At 43.0% G+C, this 15,858-nt stretch overlaps 1 protein-coding gene across 1 annotated transcript; it reads right to left on the bottom strand.

The window, feature by feature from the left end:
• Positions 1-4,792: 4,792 nt before the first annotated feature.
• On the bottom strand, positions 4,793-9,461 carry LOC106577279 (prostaglandin reductase 1; the record flags this gene model as incomplete). Its single annotated transcript, XM_045712648.1, has 6 exons — positions 4,793-5,847; positions 6,964-7,082; positions 7,724-7,853; positions 7,996-8,151; positions 8,325-8,442; positions 9,262-9,461. Coding segments are annotated over 6 exons (834 nt in total), but the record flags the coding sequence as incomplete, so codon positions are not given.
• Between the last annotated feature and the right edge of the window lie 6,397 nt (positions 9,462-15,858).

The following is a 15,858-nucleotide window of genomic DNA, read 5'->3' as shown; positions in this document are numbered from 1 at the left end:
TAATTCAATTCTATGTAGGCTAAAGCTAGTCCTTGATCATGACTCTCAGTTCTATGTGTAGGCTAAAGCTAGTCCTTGATCATGACTCTCAGTTCTATATGTAGGCTAAAGCTAGTCCTTGATCATGACTCTCAGTTCTATATGTAGGCTAAAGCTAGTCCTTGATCATGACTCTCAGTTCTATATGTAGGCTAAAGCTAGTCCTTGGTCATGACTCTCAGTTCTATATGTAGGCTAAAGCTAGTCCTTGGTCATGACTCTCCGTTCTATGTGTAGGCTAAAGCTAGTCCTTGATCATGACTCTCAGTTCTATATGCAGGCTAAAGCTAGTCCTTGGTCATGACTCTCAGTTCTATATGTAGGCTAAAGCTAGTCCTTGGTCATGACTCTCAGTTCTATGTGTAGGCTAAAGCTAGTCCTTGATCATGACTCTCAGTTCCATTATATTACACAAGAGTCATTGGACGAAGGTGTCTTCTGTAAGGGGGAGTTTTGTTAAGATAGCTGACACTCGGTCTGAACATTAACATGCATTGCTTGCGGTATGGTTTTGGAAGCATAAGGACCCCATCTTTCATATCAGAGAGGGGAAAAAAACATTGATATACACCTTGATAAGGTTAGGGTTAGTGTTCCCAGACGGAAACATCTCCATGTTACAGCGCTTGTTTACGGAAAACAGACAGAGACAAGAAACGACCACCTGTGCTCTGTAACATGCTCTGAACACCTGTGTGTAAGCATAACTCAGGAAGTGTAGTTTCGTCAGATGAACGCGCACATAGTGTATATTTTTATTTGAAGAATTCCTTCTTGCTGATGAAAGATAAGGGCCATATGTTTCGAAAGCCGTAACGCAAGTGATGATTATTGAGGCTGAGAACTGTAGGGAGAAGGCAGAATGCTGCCTACAGATTTTGAAAACCAGGCTTAAGCCTGCGCTGACCTTGTGTTTAGCCAAGCTGACAGTAGCTAGCTAGCATAGCTTGGTGATAGCTGCAGCTGGCTATCCTAGCTAGCTGATATTTCTGTCAAATCAGTTATTACTCAACAAGTCTTTCTGGGTAAGTCAATAAGAGCTTTCCACGCCTGGATTGTGCAGCATTTACTCATTATTATTTTTAAAAATTCCTCAAGCTCTGTCAAACTGGTTGTTGATCATTGCTAGACAACAATTTTCAGTTCTTGCCATAGATTTTCAAGTAAATATATGTAATAACTGTACCTCGGCCACTCAGGAAAATTCACTGTCTTCTTGGAAAGCAACTCCAGTGTAGCTTTGGCCTTGTGTTTTATATATTGTCCTGCTAAAAGGTGAATTAATCTCCCAGAGTCTGGTGGAAAGCAGACTAAACCAGGATTTCCTCTAGTATTTTGCCTGTGCTTAGCTCCATTCTGTTTCTTTTTATCCTGAAAAACTACCAGTCCACCCATAACATGATGGAGCCACCACTACGCTTGAAAATATGGAGAGTGGTATTCAGTCATGTGTTGTATTGGATTTGTATTCAGGAAAAAAAGTGAATTACATCGCCACATTTTTTGCAGTATTACTTTATTGCCTTGTTGCAAAAAGGCTGCATGTTTTGAATTATGTTTTATTCTGTACAGTCTTCCTTTTCTCTCTATTAGATTAGTATTGTGGTGTAACTATAATGTTGTTGATCCATCCTCAGTTTTTCTCCTATCACAGTCATTGAACTCTGTAACTGTTTTAAAGTCCCCATTGGCCTCATGGCAAAATCCCTGAGCGGTTTCCTTCATTTACATTTACATTTTAGTCATTTAGCAGACGCTCTTATCCAGAGCGACTTACAGTAGTGAATGCATTCATTTCATTTCATTTCATCCTTCCTCTCCGGCAACTGAATTAGGAAGGACACCTGTATATTTGTAGTGACTGGCTGTATTGATACACCATCCAAAGTGTAATTAACAACTTCACCATTCTCGTAGGGATATTCAAAGTCTGCTTTTTTTTTTAAATTTGACCCATCTACCAATAGGTGCCCTTCTTTACAAGGCATTGTAAAACTTCCCTGGTCTTTGAGGTTGAATCTGTGTTTGAAATTCACTGCTTGACTGAGGGCCCTTACAGATCATTTGTATGTTATGTTAACCACTATTATTACACACAGAGTGAGTCCATGCAACTTATTACAGTATGTGACTTGTTTTAAGCACCTTTTACTCCTGAACTTATTTAGGCTTGCCATAACAAAGGGTTGAATTCTTATTGACTGAAGGCATTTCAGCTTTTCATTTTAAATTAATTAGCAAAATAACATTCCACTATGACATTATGGTGTATTGCGTGTAGGACAGTAACAAAAACATCTCAATGTAATCCAGTTTAAATTCAGGCTCTAACACAACAAAATGTGGGTAAAGTCAAGGGGTGTGAATACTTTAAGACACTGTAATAATGTGCAAATATTACACTTGTCTTTCGTCTTTTACTGTAATTCACAGCCGATACAGATACTGTACCTATCAGCATTTTGCCTGGTGGTGCTGATAGGGTTAATGGCAGGAACCAGGTTCCCGAGATTTACTGGGATTTTCCGCCCAAACCCACTGTAAGGATGATGCTGGAGATGAGAAGCAGGTACACGGAGTGGACGTTTAATTAACAACGGACACGGGACGGGACAGCGCCTGGACAGGAACACACAACGACATTAATGCTGACACAGGGATCTAACCAAAGAAACAGACAGATATAGGAGGGGCAATCAACAAACTAAAGGAGTCCAGGTGAGTCCAATGATGCGCTGCTGCGCGTGATGGTACCGGTGATGTGCAGGTGTGATGAAGTGCGTAACGATGGTGACAGGTGTCCGTGGTGAAGGCAGTCTGGCGCCCTCGAGCGCCAGAGAGGGAGAGCGGGAGCAGGCGTGACACCCACTCCCTTTTCCCAGGATAAATAATTGCGAGAAACTAGTCAATTATAATAAATTAGGTGAGGTGAAATGATACTGTTAAATGATATGGAATGTCTAAATCTGTCTTCACACAGCATTCTCTGCTCTGCTATGAGCGTTGGTTATTGACTATGAAAAATCAGAGGGGACATAATAGTGTTGTTCTGGGACCATAACGTGAGTCTGACTGGGGAAGAGGGGTCTCCTCGAGGGACCCGCGTGTGTAAGTGTGAGGGGCGGGGGAATCCGAGGTCTACCAACCAGGACTAGACATTGGCCAATCAGAATCCACCCATCCCTGCACAATTGGCACTCCTCTCAAACGGTTACAACTGTATGTGCATTCACATAGCAAGCCTACTCTTCAGCTGGGCTGGAGGTTAGGATGACTGGTTTTATTGTGTGTGTTTGTTGTGTAGGTGATTGTATGCAGGTCTGTTGGAGATTCTGGAGTGCCTGAGCCCCTTACTACCCAGAGAGTGGAACACCTGGTTCTCTGTGTTGTTCAACCACATGATATGCTTACACTTTACAACAACTCTCATGAATAGGCCATTAAAAATGGTTTATAAATTAATTTGTTAGAAATGCTTAGGATGTTTTGTTTAGAAGTGCTTCATTAATGTTAACAAATAAGAAAATAAAGTATTAACAGCATGTACACTGTTTATGAATATTAATGTTTATACATGACAATTTTTTAATTATTTTAATTTACTGAATGATTTTTACAGCTGATTCTTTGTTTTCACTACAGGTGTAGGAAGAACAACAAACCAAATAACTTATTTGGCATGGAGGACTGTGTTATGGTCACCCAAAGGTAATCAGATCCATTGACGAGCTGGAACAGTGTAGGGTGCATTATGAAAATCAACTGGGTCTGTGAGAACCAGACGCACAATCAACTGGGTCTGTGAGAACCAGACCCACATCCATGTTGAACACTAGTTGTAATTGTTATGGCTCCATGGTTAAAGAAGGGGCAGTCTGGAATTGTCTAAGTGGCAGGGTGACTGGTCGCTTTGCTGTTTGAATCCCAGATTGACTCTTTATTAAGTCTATCTGAAGGAGTTGTGTTGAATATCCATGTGAGGTTTTAAGCAGTTTTAGTATTTATTTGTAATAACTGACAACATTATATCAGAAATTATTGCATGGACTCCAGTGCACTAAATATACAGTAGAAATGATCAGGTGTTGCATTAGTAGTGAAGTATACATGCATACCATTATGTTTATTTAACTAAGCAAGTCCGTTAAAGAACAAATTCTTATTTACAATGACAGTCTAGGTAACAGTGGGTTAACTGCCTTGTTCAGGGGCAAAACGACAGATGTTTACCATGTCAGCTCAAGGGATTCAATCCAGCAACCTTTCGGTTATTGGCCCAACGCTCTAACCACTAGGCTACATGCCGCCCCATTTAATGTGTATGTTGGGGCCTAATCCTCATCCAGCGACTGTCACCACAACACCTCAGTATAGACCAGGTTATGAAACTTGCTAGGTGTTGGGTTAAGGTCACTACAGTATAAACTCAGTATAGACCAGGTTATGGGTTGCTAGGTGTTGGGTTAAGGTCACTACAGTATAAACTCAGTATAGACCAGGTTATCAGGTTGCTAGGTGTTGGGTTAAGGTCACTACAGTATAAACTCAGTATAGACCAGGTTATGAAATTGCTAGGTGTTGGGTTAAGGTCACTACAGTATAAACTCAGTATAGACCAGGTTATGAGGTTGCTAGGTGTTGGGTTAAGGTCAGTATCAACTAGGTTGTGGGGACTGTCTGGTAATTAGTCAAATCTTATGTCATTGGTGTAGAAAAAGTAATAATCAATATGCTGGATGTATTATAAACATTGTATTGTGAAGACATGTTTTATTTAGTTAATGTCATTACACTAGACCAAAACCTGTCGAGCTGTCTGTTGAATTACACTAGACCAAAACCTGTCTAGCTGTGTGTTGAATTACACTGGACCAAAACCTGTCTAGCTGTGTGTTGAATTACACTGGACCTAAACCTGTCTAGCTGTCTGTTGAATTACACTGGACCAAAACCTGTCTAGCTGTGTGTTGAATTACACTGGACCAAAACCTGTCTAGCTGTGTGTTGAATTACACTGGACCTAAACCTGTCTAGCTGTCTGTTGAATTACACTGGACCTAAACCTGTCTAGCTGTCTGTTGAATTACACTGGACCTAAACCTGTCTAGCTGTGTGTTGAATTACACTGGACCTAAACCTGTCTAGCTGTCTGTTGAATTACACTGGACCTAAACCTGTCTAGCTGTCTGTTGAATTACACTGGACCTAAACCTGTCTAGCTGTCTGTTGAATTACACTGGACCTAAACCTGTCTAGCTGTCTGGTGAAATACACTTGACCTAAACCTGTCTAGCAGTGTGTTGAATTACACTGGACCTAAACCTGTCTAGCTGTCTGTTGAATTACACTGGACCTAAACCTGTCTAGATGTCTGTTGAATTACACTGGACCTAAACCTGTCTAGATGTCTGTTGAATTACACTGGACCTAAACCTGTCTAGATGTCTGTTGAATTACACTGGACCTAAACCTGTCTAGATGTCTGTTGAATTACACTGGACCTAAACCTGTCTAGCTGTATGTTGAATTACACTGGACCAAAACCTGTAGCTGTATGTTGAACACTAGAGTGTAGTATTCAGGAAGGATTTGGAATGTTGAATAAAAAACCGATTCCGATTCTAGAACCTGGAGTGTTCTGGAATGCTTCAGCCAGATGTTCTGGAAGAGTGTAATGTTGATGTGATTGTGACATCATCACACCTTGACCACAGCCTTGCCGATGTTGTCCCCCTGTAGCATGCCCATGAAGGCAGCAGGCATGTTGTTGAAACCACTGGTGATGTGTTCATTGCATCTCAGCTTGCCCTGAAGGATCAACACAAACATTTTATTCTCCTTCTCCTCCTCATCATCAGCATCATCCTCATCATCATAATCATCATCACCACCATCATCACTGTCATATTCATCCTCACCACCATCAGGCTTACACAGTCTTTAAGAACTGTTTTCCTGGATTCACTTAAAACTACTTTCAGAAGGAATCTTTACTGGATGGGTTTCTATTGTATCCTGAATGTCCTGAACACTGGTAATAGAACACTGGTAATGGAACCCTGTCCCTGAATCTCAGTCATCCAGGCCAATATTGTCACTAGTACCAGAACACTGGTAGCAGAACACTGATAATGGAACACTGGTAATAGAACATTGTTAATAGAACACTGGTGATGGAACACTGGTAATATAACACTGGTAATGGAACCCTGTCCCTGAATCTCAGTCATCCAGGCCAATATTGTCACTAGTACCAGAACACTGGTAATGAAACACTGGTAATATAACACTGGTAGCAGAACACTGGTAATATAACACTGGTGATAGAACATTGCTAATAGAACACTGGTGATGGAACACTGGTGATGGAAAACTGGTGATGCAACACTAGTAACAGAACACTGGTGATGGAACACCGGTGATGGAACACTAGTAATAGAACACTCATATAAGAACACTGGTAATAGAACACTGGTAATGGAACACTGCCAATATTACCAGTGTTATATTGGCAGTAATGGAACACTGCCAATATAACACTGGTAATATAACACTGGTAATGGAACACTGCCAATATAACACTGGTAATATAACACAGGTAATGGAACACTGCCAATATAACACTGGTAATGGAACACTGCCAATATAACACTGGTAATAGAACACTGGTAATAGAACACTGGTAATAGAACACCGGTGATGAACACTAGTAATAGAACACTCATATAAGAACACTGGTAACAGAACACTGGGATGGAACACTAGTAATAGAACACTCACATAAGAACACTGGTAATGGAACACTGGTGATGGAATATTAGTAATAGAACACTCATATAAGAACACTGGTAATGGAACACTGGTGATTGAACACTAATAATAGAATACTAGCAATAGAATCCTAGTAGAACCCTCTCTCTGTACCTCAGTCATCCAGGCCATCAGCCTCCTCAGTGACTGCTGGTGTTTGTGTTTCCAGCGAGCACACAGGAAGCCCTCCATCCTCAGCTGTTTGAAGATCATATAGGTGTGTACATACGGCCCTAAAATATAAACACATACAGTAGCCAAATATTAACAAACATTTCTACGGATTCAGTTACACAGATACAGTAAGATCATATGGGAGTGAACTAACAGCCCTGGCATATAAACAAATACCTGTCTGTGGTGTAGTGTTGTTGTACTCTATGGTGCAGTATACCTGTCTGTGGTGTGGACATTATACCTGTCTGTGGTGTGGACAGTATACCTATCTGTGGTATGGACAGTATACCCGTCTGTGGTATGGACAGTATACCTGTCTGTGGTGTGGACAGTATACCCGTCTGTGGTGTGGACAGTATACCTGTCTGTGGTATGGACAGTATACCCGTCTGTGGTGTGGACAGTATACCCGTCTGCGGTGTGGACAGTATACCCGTCTGCGGTGTGGACAGTATATCCGTCTGCGGTGTGGACAGTATACCCGTCTGCGGTGTGGACAGTATACCCGTCTGCGGTGTGGACAGTATACCCGTCTGTGGTGTGGACAGTATACCCGTCTGTGGTGTGGACAGTATACCCGTCTGTGGTGTGGACAGTATACCCGTCTGTGGTGTGGACAGTATACCCGTCTGTGGTGTGGACAGTATACCCGTCTGTGGTGTGGACAGTATACCCGTCTGTGGTGTGGACAGTTTACCTGTCTGTGGTGTGGACAGTATACCTGTCTGCGGTGTGGTGTCGTTGTACATGGAGATGCTTCCACACACAGCTATTCTGCCATACTCTCTCATCTGAGGCATCACTACACTGGAGAACTTCCCACCAACCTAGAGAGAGAGAGAGAGAGAGAGAGATTGAGCTTTGATACACACACACATACACACGCATGTCCACAAACACGCATGTCCACACACACGCATGTCCACACACACAAAGAATGCGTGTGTGCGAGTGGTGCAGCGACCTCACGTTCTCAAAGTAGCAGTCGTATCCGTGTGGCGCGGCCTCCCTGAGTGATTCCTCCAGAGAGGTGACAGTCTTGTAGTTGAAGACCTGGTCAAAACCCAGCTCCTTTAGATAGGACACCTTGGCATCTGTCCCCGCACAGCCCACCACTCTGCAGCCCTGAGGACGGAGACACACACACACACACACACACACACATATACATTATGAAAGTCACTAGTAACACACAGACACATGGAATGTAGAACATAACTTGTCCTCATCTTCAGGAAGCAACTAACACTGTGGAGACGTTGTGGGAACGCTCTGGGAACGTTGGGGGAATGTTGTACCTTGATCTTGGCGATCTGTCCCACCACTGAGCCCACGGCTCCTGCTGCAGCGTTCACCAGAAGAGTCTCCCCCTTCTTTATCTCACACACCTCCTCTAGTCCATACAGAGCTGTCAGACTAGAGAGATATCATCATCATCATCATCATCACCTATTATAACCACTACTGTTTCACACACCTCCTCTAGTCCATACAGAGCTGTCAGACTAGAGAGATATCATCATCATCATCATCATCAGCACTATTATAACCACTAATGTATATCACACACCTCCTCTAGTCCATACAGAGCTGTCAGACTAGAGAGATATCATCATCATCACTATTATAACCACTAATGTATATCACACACCTCCTCTAGTCCATACAGAGCTGTCAGACTAGAGAGATATCATCATCATCATCACTATTATAACCACTAATGTATATCACACACCTCCTCTACTCCATACAGAGCTGTCAGACTAGAGAGATATCATCATCATCACCACTATTATAACCACTAATGTATATCACACACCTCCTCTAGTCCATACAGAGCTGTCAGACTAGAGAGATATCATCATCATCACCATCAGCACTATTATAACCACTAATGTATATCACACACCTCCTCTAGTCCATACAGAGCTGTCAGACTAGAGAGATATCATCATCATCACCATCAGCACTATTATAACCACTAATGTATATCACACACCTCCTCTAGTCCATACAGAGCTGTCAGACTACAAAAATATCATCATCATCAGCCTCAGCACTATTATAACCACTAATGTATATCACACACCTCAACCACACAGGGCAGTCTGCATATCTATCTATCTATCTATCTATCTATCTATCTATCTATCTATCTATCTATCTATCTATCTATCTATCTATCTATCTATCTATCTATCTATCTATCTATCGAGATCCATCTATCCATCCTACCCAGGCATGCCGATGGCCCCCAGGGCCAGGGAGAGGGGGATGTCCAGGGGCCAGTCTGGCAGCACAGGGGTCAGCTCTGCCCCATCACACACCCAGTGACTCCTCCATCCACAATCACTGACCACATGGCAGCCGACTGGGAAGCTGGGGTTATAGCTCTGGATCACCCTAGAGAGAGAGAGAGAGAGAGAGGTGAGTGTGTGTCAACATGAGTGTCAGTCAGTCTGTAGTGTGTCAACATGAGTGTCAGTCAGTCTGTAGTGTGTCAACATGAGTGTCAGTCAGTCTGTAGTATCAACATGAGTGTCAGTCAGTCTATAGTGTCAACATGAGTGTCAGTCAGTCTGTAGTGTGTCAACATGAGTGTCAGTCAGTCTGTAGTGTGTCAACATGAGTGTCAGTCAGTCTATAGTGTCAACATGAGTGTCAGTCAGTCTGTAGTGTGTCAACATGAGTGTCAGTCAGTCTGTAGTGTGTCAACATGAGTGTCAGTCAGTCTATAGTGTGTCAACATGAGTGTCAGTCAGTCTATAGTGTGTCAACATGAGTGTCAGTCAGTCTATAGTGTGTCAACATGAGTGTCAGTCAGTCTATAGTGTGTCAACATGAGTGTCAGTCAGTCTATAGTGTGTCAACATGAGTGTCAGTCAGTCTGTAGTGTGTCAACACGAGTGTCAGTCAGTCTGTAGTGTGTCAACACGAGTGTCAGTCAGTCTGTAGTGTGTCAACACGAGTGTCAGTCAGTCTGTAGTGTGTCAACACGAGTGTCAGTCAGTCTATAGTGTGTCAACACGAGTGTCAGTCAGTCTGTAGTGTGTCAACACGAGTGTCAGTCAGTCTGTAGTGTGTCAACACGAGTGTCAGTCAGTCTATAGTGTGTCAACATGAGTGTCAGTCTCTATAGTGTGTCAACATGAGGGTCAGTCAGTCTGTAGTGTGTCAACATGAGTGTCAGTCAGTCTATAGTGTGTCAACATGAGTGTCAGTCAGTCTATAGTGTGTCAACATGAGTGTCAGTCAGTCTATAGTGTGTCAACATGAGTGTCAGTCAGTCTATAGTGTGTCAACATGAGTGTCAGTCAGTCTGTAGTGTGTCAACATGAGTGTCAGTCAGTCTATAGTGTGTCAACATGAGTGTCAGTCAGTCTATAGTGTGTCAACATGAGTGTCAGTCAGTCTATAGTGTGTCAACATGAGTGTCAGTCAGTCTATAGTGTGTCAACATGAGTGTCAGTCAGTCTATAGTGTGTCAACATGAGTGTCAGTCAGTCTATAGTGTGTCAACATGAGTGTCAGTCTTATAGTGTGTCAACACGAGTGTCAGTCAGTCTATAGTGTGTCAACATGAGTGTCAGTCAGTCTATAGTGTGTCAACATGAGTGTCAGTCAGTCTATAGTGTGTCAACATGAGTGTCAGTCAGTCTGTAGTGTGTCAACATGAGTGTCAGTCAGTCTGTAGTGTGTCAACATGAGTGTCAGTCAGTCTGTAGTGTGTCAACACGAGTGTCAGTCAGTCTGTAGTGTGTCAACACGAGTGTCAGTCAGTCTGTAGTGTGTCAACACGAGTGTCAGTCAGTCTATAGTGTGTCAACACGAGTGTCAGTCAGTCTGTAGTGTGTCAACACGAGTGTCAGTCAGTCTGTAGTGTGTCAACACGAGTGTCAGTCAGTCTATAGTGTGTCAACATGAGTGTCAGTCTATAGTGTGTCAACATGAGTGTCAGTCAGTCTGTAGTGTGTCAACACGAGTGTCAGTCAGTCTATAGTGTGTCAACACGAGTGTCAGTCAGTCTATAGTGTGTCAACATGAGTGTCAGTCTATAGTGTGTCAACTTGAGTGTCAGTCTATAGTGTGTCAACACAAGTGTCAGTCAGTCTATAGTGTGTCAACATGAGTGTCAGTCAGTCTATAGTGTGTCAACACGAGTGTCAGTCAGTCTATAGTGTGTCAACATGAGTGTCAGTCAGTCTGTAGTGTGTCAACACGAGTGTCAGTCAGTCTATAGTGTGTCAACACAAGTGTCAGTCAGTCTATAGTGTGTCAACATGAGTGTCAGTCAGTCTGTAGTGTGTCAACATGAGTGTCAGTCAGTCTGTAGTGTGTCAACATGAGTGTCAGTCAGTCTGTAGTGTGTCAACATGAGTGTCAGTCAGTCTATAGTGTGTCAACATGAGTGTCAGTCAGTCTATAGTGTGTCAACACGAGTGTCAGTCAGTCTATAGTGTGTCAACATGAGTGTCAGTCAGTCTATAGTGTGTCAACACGAGTGTCAGTCTATAGTGTGTCAACATGAGTGTCAGTCAGTCTGTAGTGTCTCAACATGAGTGTCAGTCTATAGTGTGTCAACATGAGTGTCAGTCAGTCTATAGTGTGTCAACATGAGTGTCAGTCAGTCTATAGTGTGTCAACATGAGTGTCAGTCAGTCTGTAGTGTGTCAACACGAGTGTCAGTCAGTCTGTAGTGTGTCAACACGAGTGTCAGTCAGTCTGTAGTGTGTCAACACGAGTGTCAGTCAGTCTGTAGTGTGTCAACACGAGTGTCAGTCAGTCTATAGTGTGTCAACACGAGTGTCAGTCAGTCTGTAGTGTGTCAACACGAGTGTCAGTCAGTCTGTAGTGTGTCAACACGAGTGTCAGTCAGTCTATAGTGTGTCAACATGAGTGTCAGTCTATAGTGTGTCAACATGAGGGTCAGTCAGTCTGTAGTGTGTCAACACGAGTGTCAGTCAGTCTATAGTGTGTCAACACGAGTGTCAGTCAGTCTATAGTGTGTCAACATGAGTGTCAGTCTATAGTGTGTCAACTTGAGTGTCAGTCTATAGTGTGTCAACACAAGTGTCAGTCAGTCTGTAGTGTGTCAACATGAGTGTCAGTCAGTCTATAGTGTCAACATGAGTGTCAGTCAGTCTGTAGTGTGTCAACATGAGTGTCAGTCAGTCTGTAGTGTGTCAACATGAGTGTCAGTCAGTCTGTAGTGTGTCAACATGAGTTTCAGTCAGTCTATAGTGTGTCAACATGAGTGTCAGTCAGTCTATAGTGTGTCAACATGAGTGTCAGTCAGTCTATAGTGTGTCAACATGAGTGTCAGTCTATAGTGTGTCAACATGAGTGTCAGTCTATAGTGTGTCAACACGAGTGTCAGTCAGTCTATAGTGTGTCAACTTGAGTGTCAGTCAGTCTATAGTGTGTCAACACGAGTGTCAGTCAGTCTATAGTGTGTCAACATGAGTGTCAGTCAGTCTGTGTGTCAACACGAGTGTCAGTCAGTCTATAGTGTGTCAACACGAGTGTCAGTCAGTCTATAGTGTGTCAACATGAGTGTCAGTCTATAGTGTGTCAACATGAGTGTCAGTCTGTAGTGTGTCAACATGAGTGTCAGTCAGTCTGTAGTGTGTCAACATGAGTGTCAGTCAGTCTGTAGTGTGTCAACATGAGTGTCAGTCAGTCTGTAGTGTGTCAACACGAGTGTCAGTCAGTCTGTAGTGTGTCAACACGAGTGTCAGTCAGTCTGTAGTGTGTCAACACGAGTGTCAGTCAGTCTATAGTGTGTCAACACGAGTGTCAGTCAGTCTGTAGTGTGTCAACACGAGTGTCAGTCAGTCTGTAGTGTGTCAACACGAGTGTCAGTCAGTCTATAGTGTGTCAACATGAGTGTCAGTCTATAGTGTGTCAACATGAGTGTCAGTCAGTCTGTAGTGTGTCAACACGAGTGTCAGTCAGTCTATAGTGTGTCAACACGAGTGTCAGTCAGTCTATAGTGTGTCAACATGAGTGTCAGTCTATAGTGTGTCAACATGAGTGTCAGTCTCTATAGTGTGTCAACACGAGTGTCAGTCAGTCTATAGTGTGTCAACATGAGTGTCAGTCAGTCTATAGTGTGTCAACACGAGTGTCAGTCAGTCTATAGTGTGTCAACATGAGTGTCAGTCAGTCTGTAGTGTGTCAACATGAGTGTCAGTCAGTCTATAGTGTGTCAACACGAGTGTCAGTCAGTCTATAGTGTGTCAACATGAGTGTCAGTCAGTCTGTAGTGTGTCAACATGAGTGTCAGTCAGTCTGTAGTGTGTCAACACGAGTGTCAGTCAGTCTGTAGTGTGTCAACATGAGTGTCAGTCAGTCTGTAGTGTGTCAACATGAGTGTCAGTCAGTCTATAGTGTGTCAACATGAGTGTCAGTCAGTCTATAGTGTGTCAACATGAGTGTCAGTCAGTCTATAGTGTGTCAACATGAGTGTCAGTCAGTCTATAGTGTGTCAACATGAGTGTCAGTCAGTCTATAGTGTGTCAACATGAGTGTCAGTCAGTCTATAGTGTGTCAACACGAGTGTCAGTCAGTATAGTGTGTCAACATGAGTGTCAGTCAGTCTGTAGTGTGTCAACATGAGTGTCAGTCTATAGTGTGTCAACATGAGTGTCAGTCTGTAGTGTGTCAACATGAGTGTCAGTCAGTCTGTAGTGTGTCAACATGAGTGTCAGTCAGTCTATAGTGTGTCAACATGAGTGTCAGTCTATAGTGTGTCAACATGAGTGTCAGTCAGTCTGTAGTGTGTCAACATGAGTGTCAGTCAGTCTATAGTGTGTCAACATGAGTGTCAGTCAGTCTATAGTGTGTCAACATGAGTGTCAGTCAGTCTATAGTGTGTCAACATGAGTGTCAGTCTATAGTGTGTCAACATGAGTGTCAGTCTATAGTGTGTCAACATGAGTGTCAGTCAGTCTATAGTGTGTCAACTTGAGTGTCAGTCAGTCTATAGTGTGTCAACACGAGTGTCAGTCAGTCTATAGTGTGTCAACATGAGTGTCAGTCAGTCTGTGTGTCAACACGAGTGTCAGTCAGTCTATAGTGTGTCAACACAAGTGTCAGTCAGTCTATAGTGTGTCAACATGAGTGTCAGTCTATAGTGTGTCAACATGAGTGTCAGTCTGTAGTGTGTCAACATGAGTGTCAGTCAGTCTGTAGTGTGTCAACATGAGTGTCAGTCAGTCTGTAGTGTGTCAACATGAGTGTCAGTCAGTCTATAGTGTGTCAACATGAGTGTCAGTCAGTCTATAGTGTGTCAACACGAGTGTCAGTCAGTCTATAGTGTGTCAACACGAGTGTCAGTCACTATAGTGTGTCAACATGAGTGTCAGTCAGTCTGTAGTGTGTCAACATGAGTGTCAGTCTATAGTGTGTCAACATGAGTGTCAGTCTGTAGTGTGTCAACATGAGTGTCAGTCAGTCTGTAGTGTGTCAACATGAGTGTCAGTCAGTCTATAGTGTGTCAACATGAGTGTCAGTCGTCTATAGTGTGTCAACATGAGTGTCAGTCAGTCTGTAGTGTGTCAACATGAGTGTCAGTCAGTCTATAGTGTGTCAACATGAGTGTCAGTCAGTCTATAGTGTGTCAACATGAGTGTCAGTCAGTCTATAGTGTGTCAACATGAGTGTCAGTCAGTCTATAGTGTGTCAACATGAGTGTCAGTCGTCTATAGTGTGTCAACATGAGTGTCAGTCAGTCTATAGTGTGTCAACACGAGTGTCAGTCTATAGTGTGTCAACACGAGTGTCAGTCAGTCTATAGTGTGTCAACACGAGTGTCAGTCAGTCTATAGTGTGTCAACATGAGTGTCAGTCAGTCTATAGTGTGTCAACATGAGTGTCAGTCAGTCTGTAGTGTGTCAACATGAGTGTCAGTCAGTCTATAGTGTGTCAACATGAGTGTCAGTCTGTAGTGTGTCAACATGAGTGTCAGTCAGTCTATAGTGTGTCAACATGAGTGTCAGTCTGTAGTGTGTCAACATGAGTGTCAGTCAGTCTGTAGTGTGTCAACATGAGTGTCAGTCAGTCTATAGTGTGTCAACATGAGTGTCAGTCAGTCTATAGTGTGTCAACATGAGTGTCAGTCAGTCTATAGTGTGTCAACATGAGTGTCAGTCTATAGTGTGTCAACATGAGTGTCAGTCTATAGTGTGTCAACACAAGTGTCAGTCAGTCTATAGTGTGTCAACTTGAGTGTCAGTCAGTCTATAGTGTGTCAACACGAGTGTCAGTCAGTCTATAGTGTGTCAACATGAGTGTCAGTCAGTCTGTGTGTGTCAACACGAGTGTCAGTCAGTCTATAGTGTGTCAACACGAGTGTCAGTCAGTCTATAGTGTGTCAACATGAGTGTCAGTCAGTCTATAGTGTGTCAACATGAGTGTCAGTCTCTGTAGTGTGTCAACATGAGTGTCAGTCAGTCTGTAGTGTGTCAACATGAGTGTCAGTCAGTCTGTAGTGTGTCAACATGAGTGTCAGTCAGTCTATAGTGTGTCAACATGAGTGTCAGTCAGTCTATAGTGTGTCAACATGAGTGTCAGTCAGTCTATAGTGTGTCAACACGAGTGTCAGTCGTCTATAGTGTGTCAACATGAGTGTCAGTCAGTCTGTAGTGTGTCAACATGAGTGTCAGTCTATAGTGTGTCAACATGAGTGTCAGTCTGTAGTGTGTCAACATGAGTGTCAGTCAGTCTGTAGTGTGTCAACATGAGTGTCAGTCAGTCTATAGTGTGTCAACATGAGTGTCAGTCTATAGTGTGTCAACATGAGTGTCAGTCAGTCTGTAGTGTGTCAACATG

Source organism: Salmo salar, unplaced genomic scaffold, assembly GCF_905237065.1.
Source record: "Salmo salar unplaced genomic scaffold, Ssal_v3.1, whole genome shotgun sequence".
Taxonomy (NCBI): domain Eukaryota; kingdom Metazoa; phylum Chordata; class Actinopteri; order Salmoniformes; family Salmonidae; genus Salmo; species Salmo salar.
The sequence above is the reverse complement of the archived record's forward strand: the minus strand, read 5'-3'. Positions and strand labels throughout refer to the sequence as shown.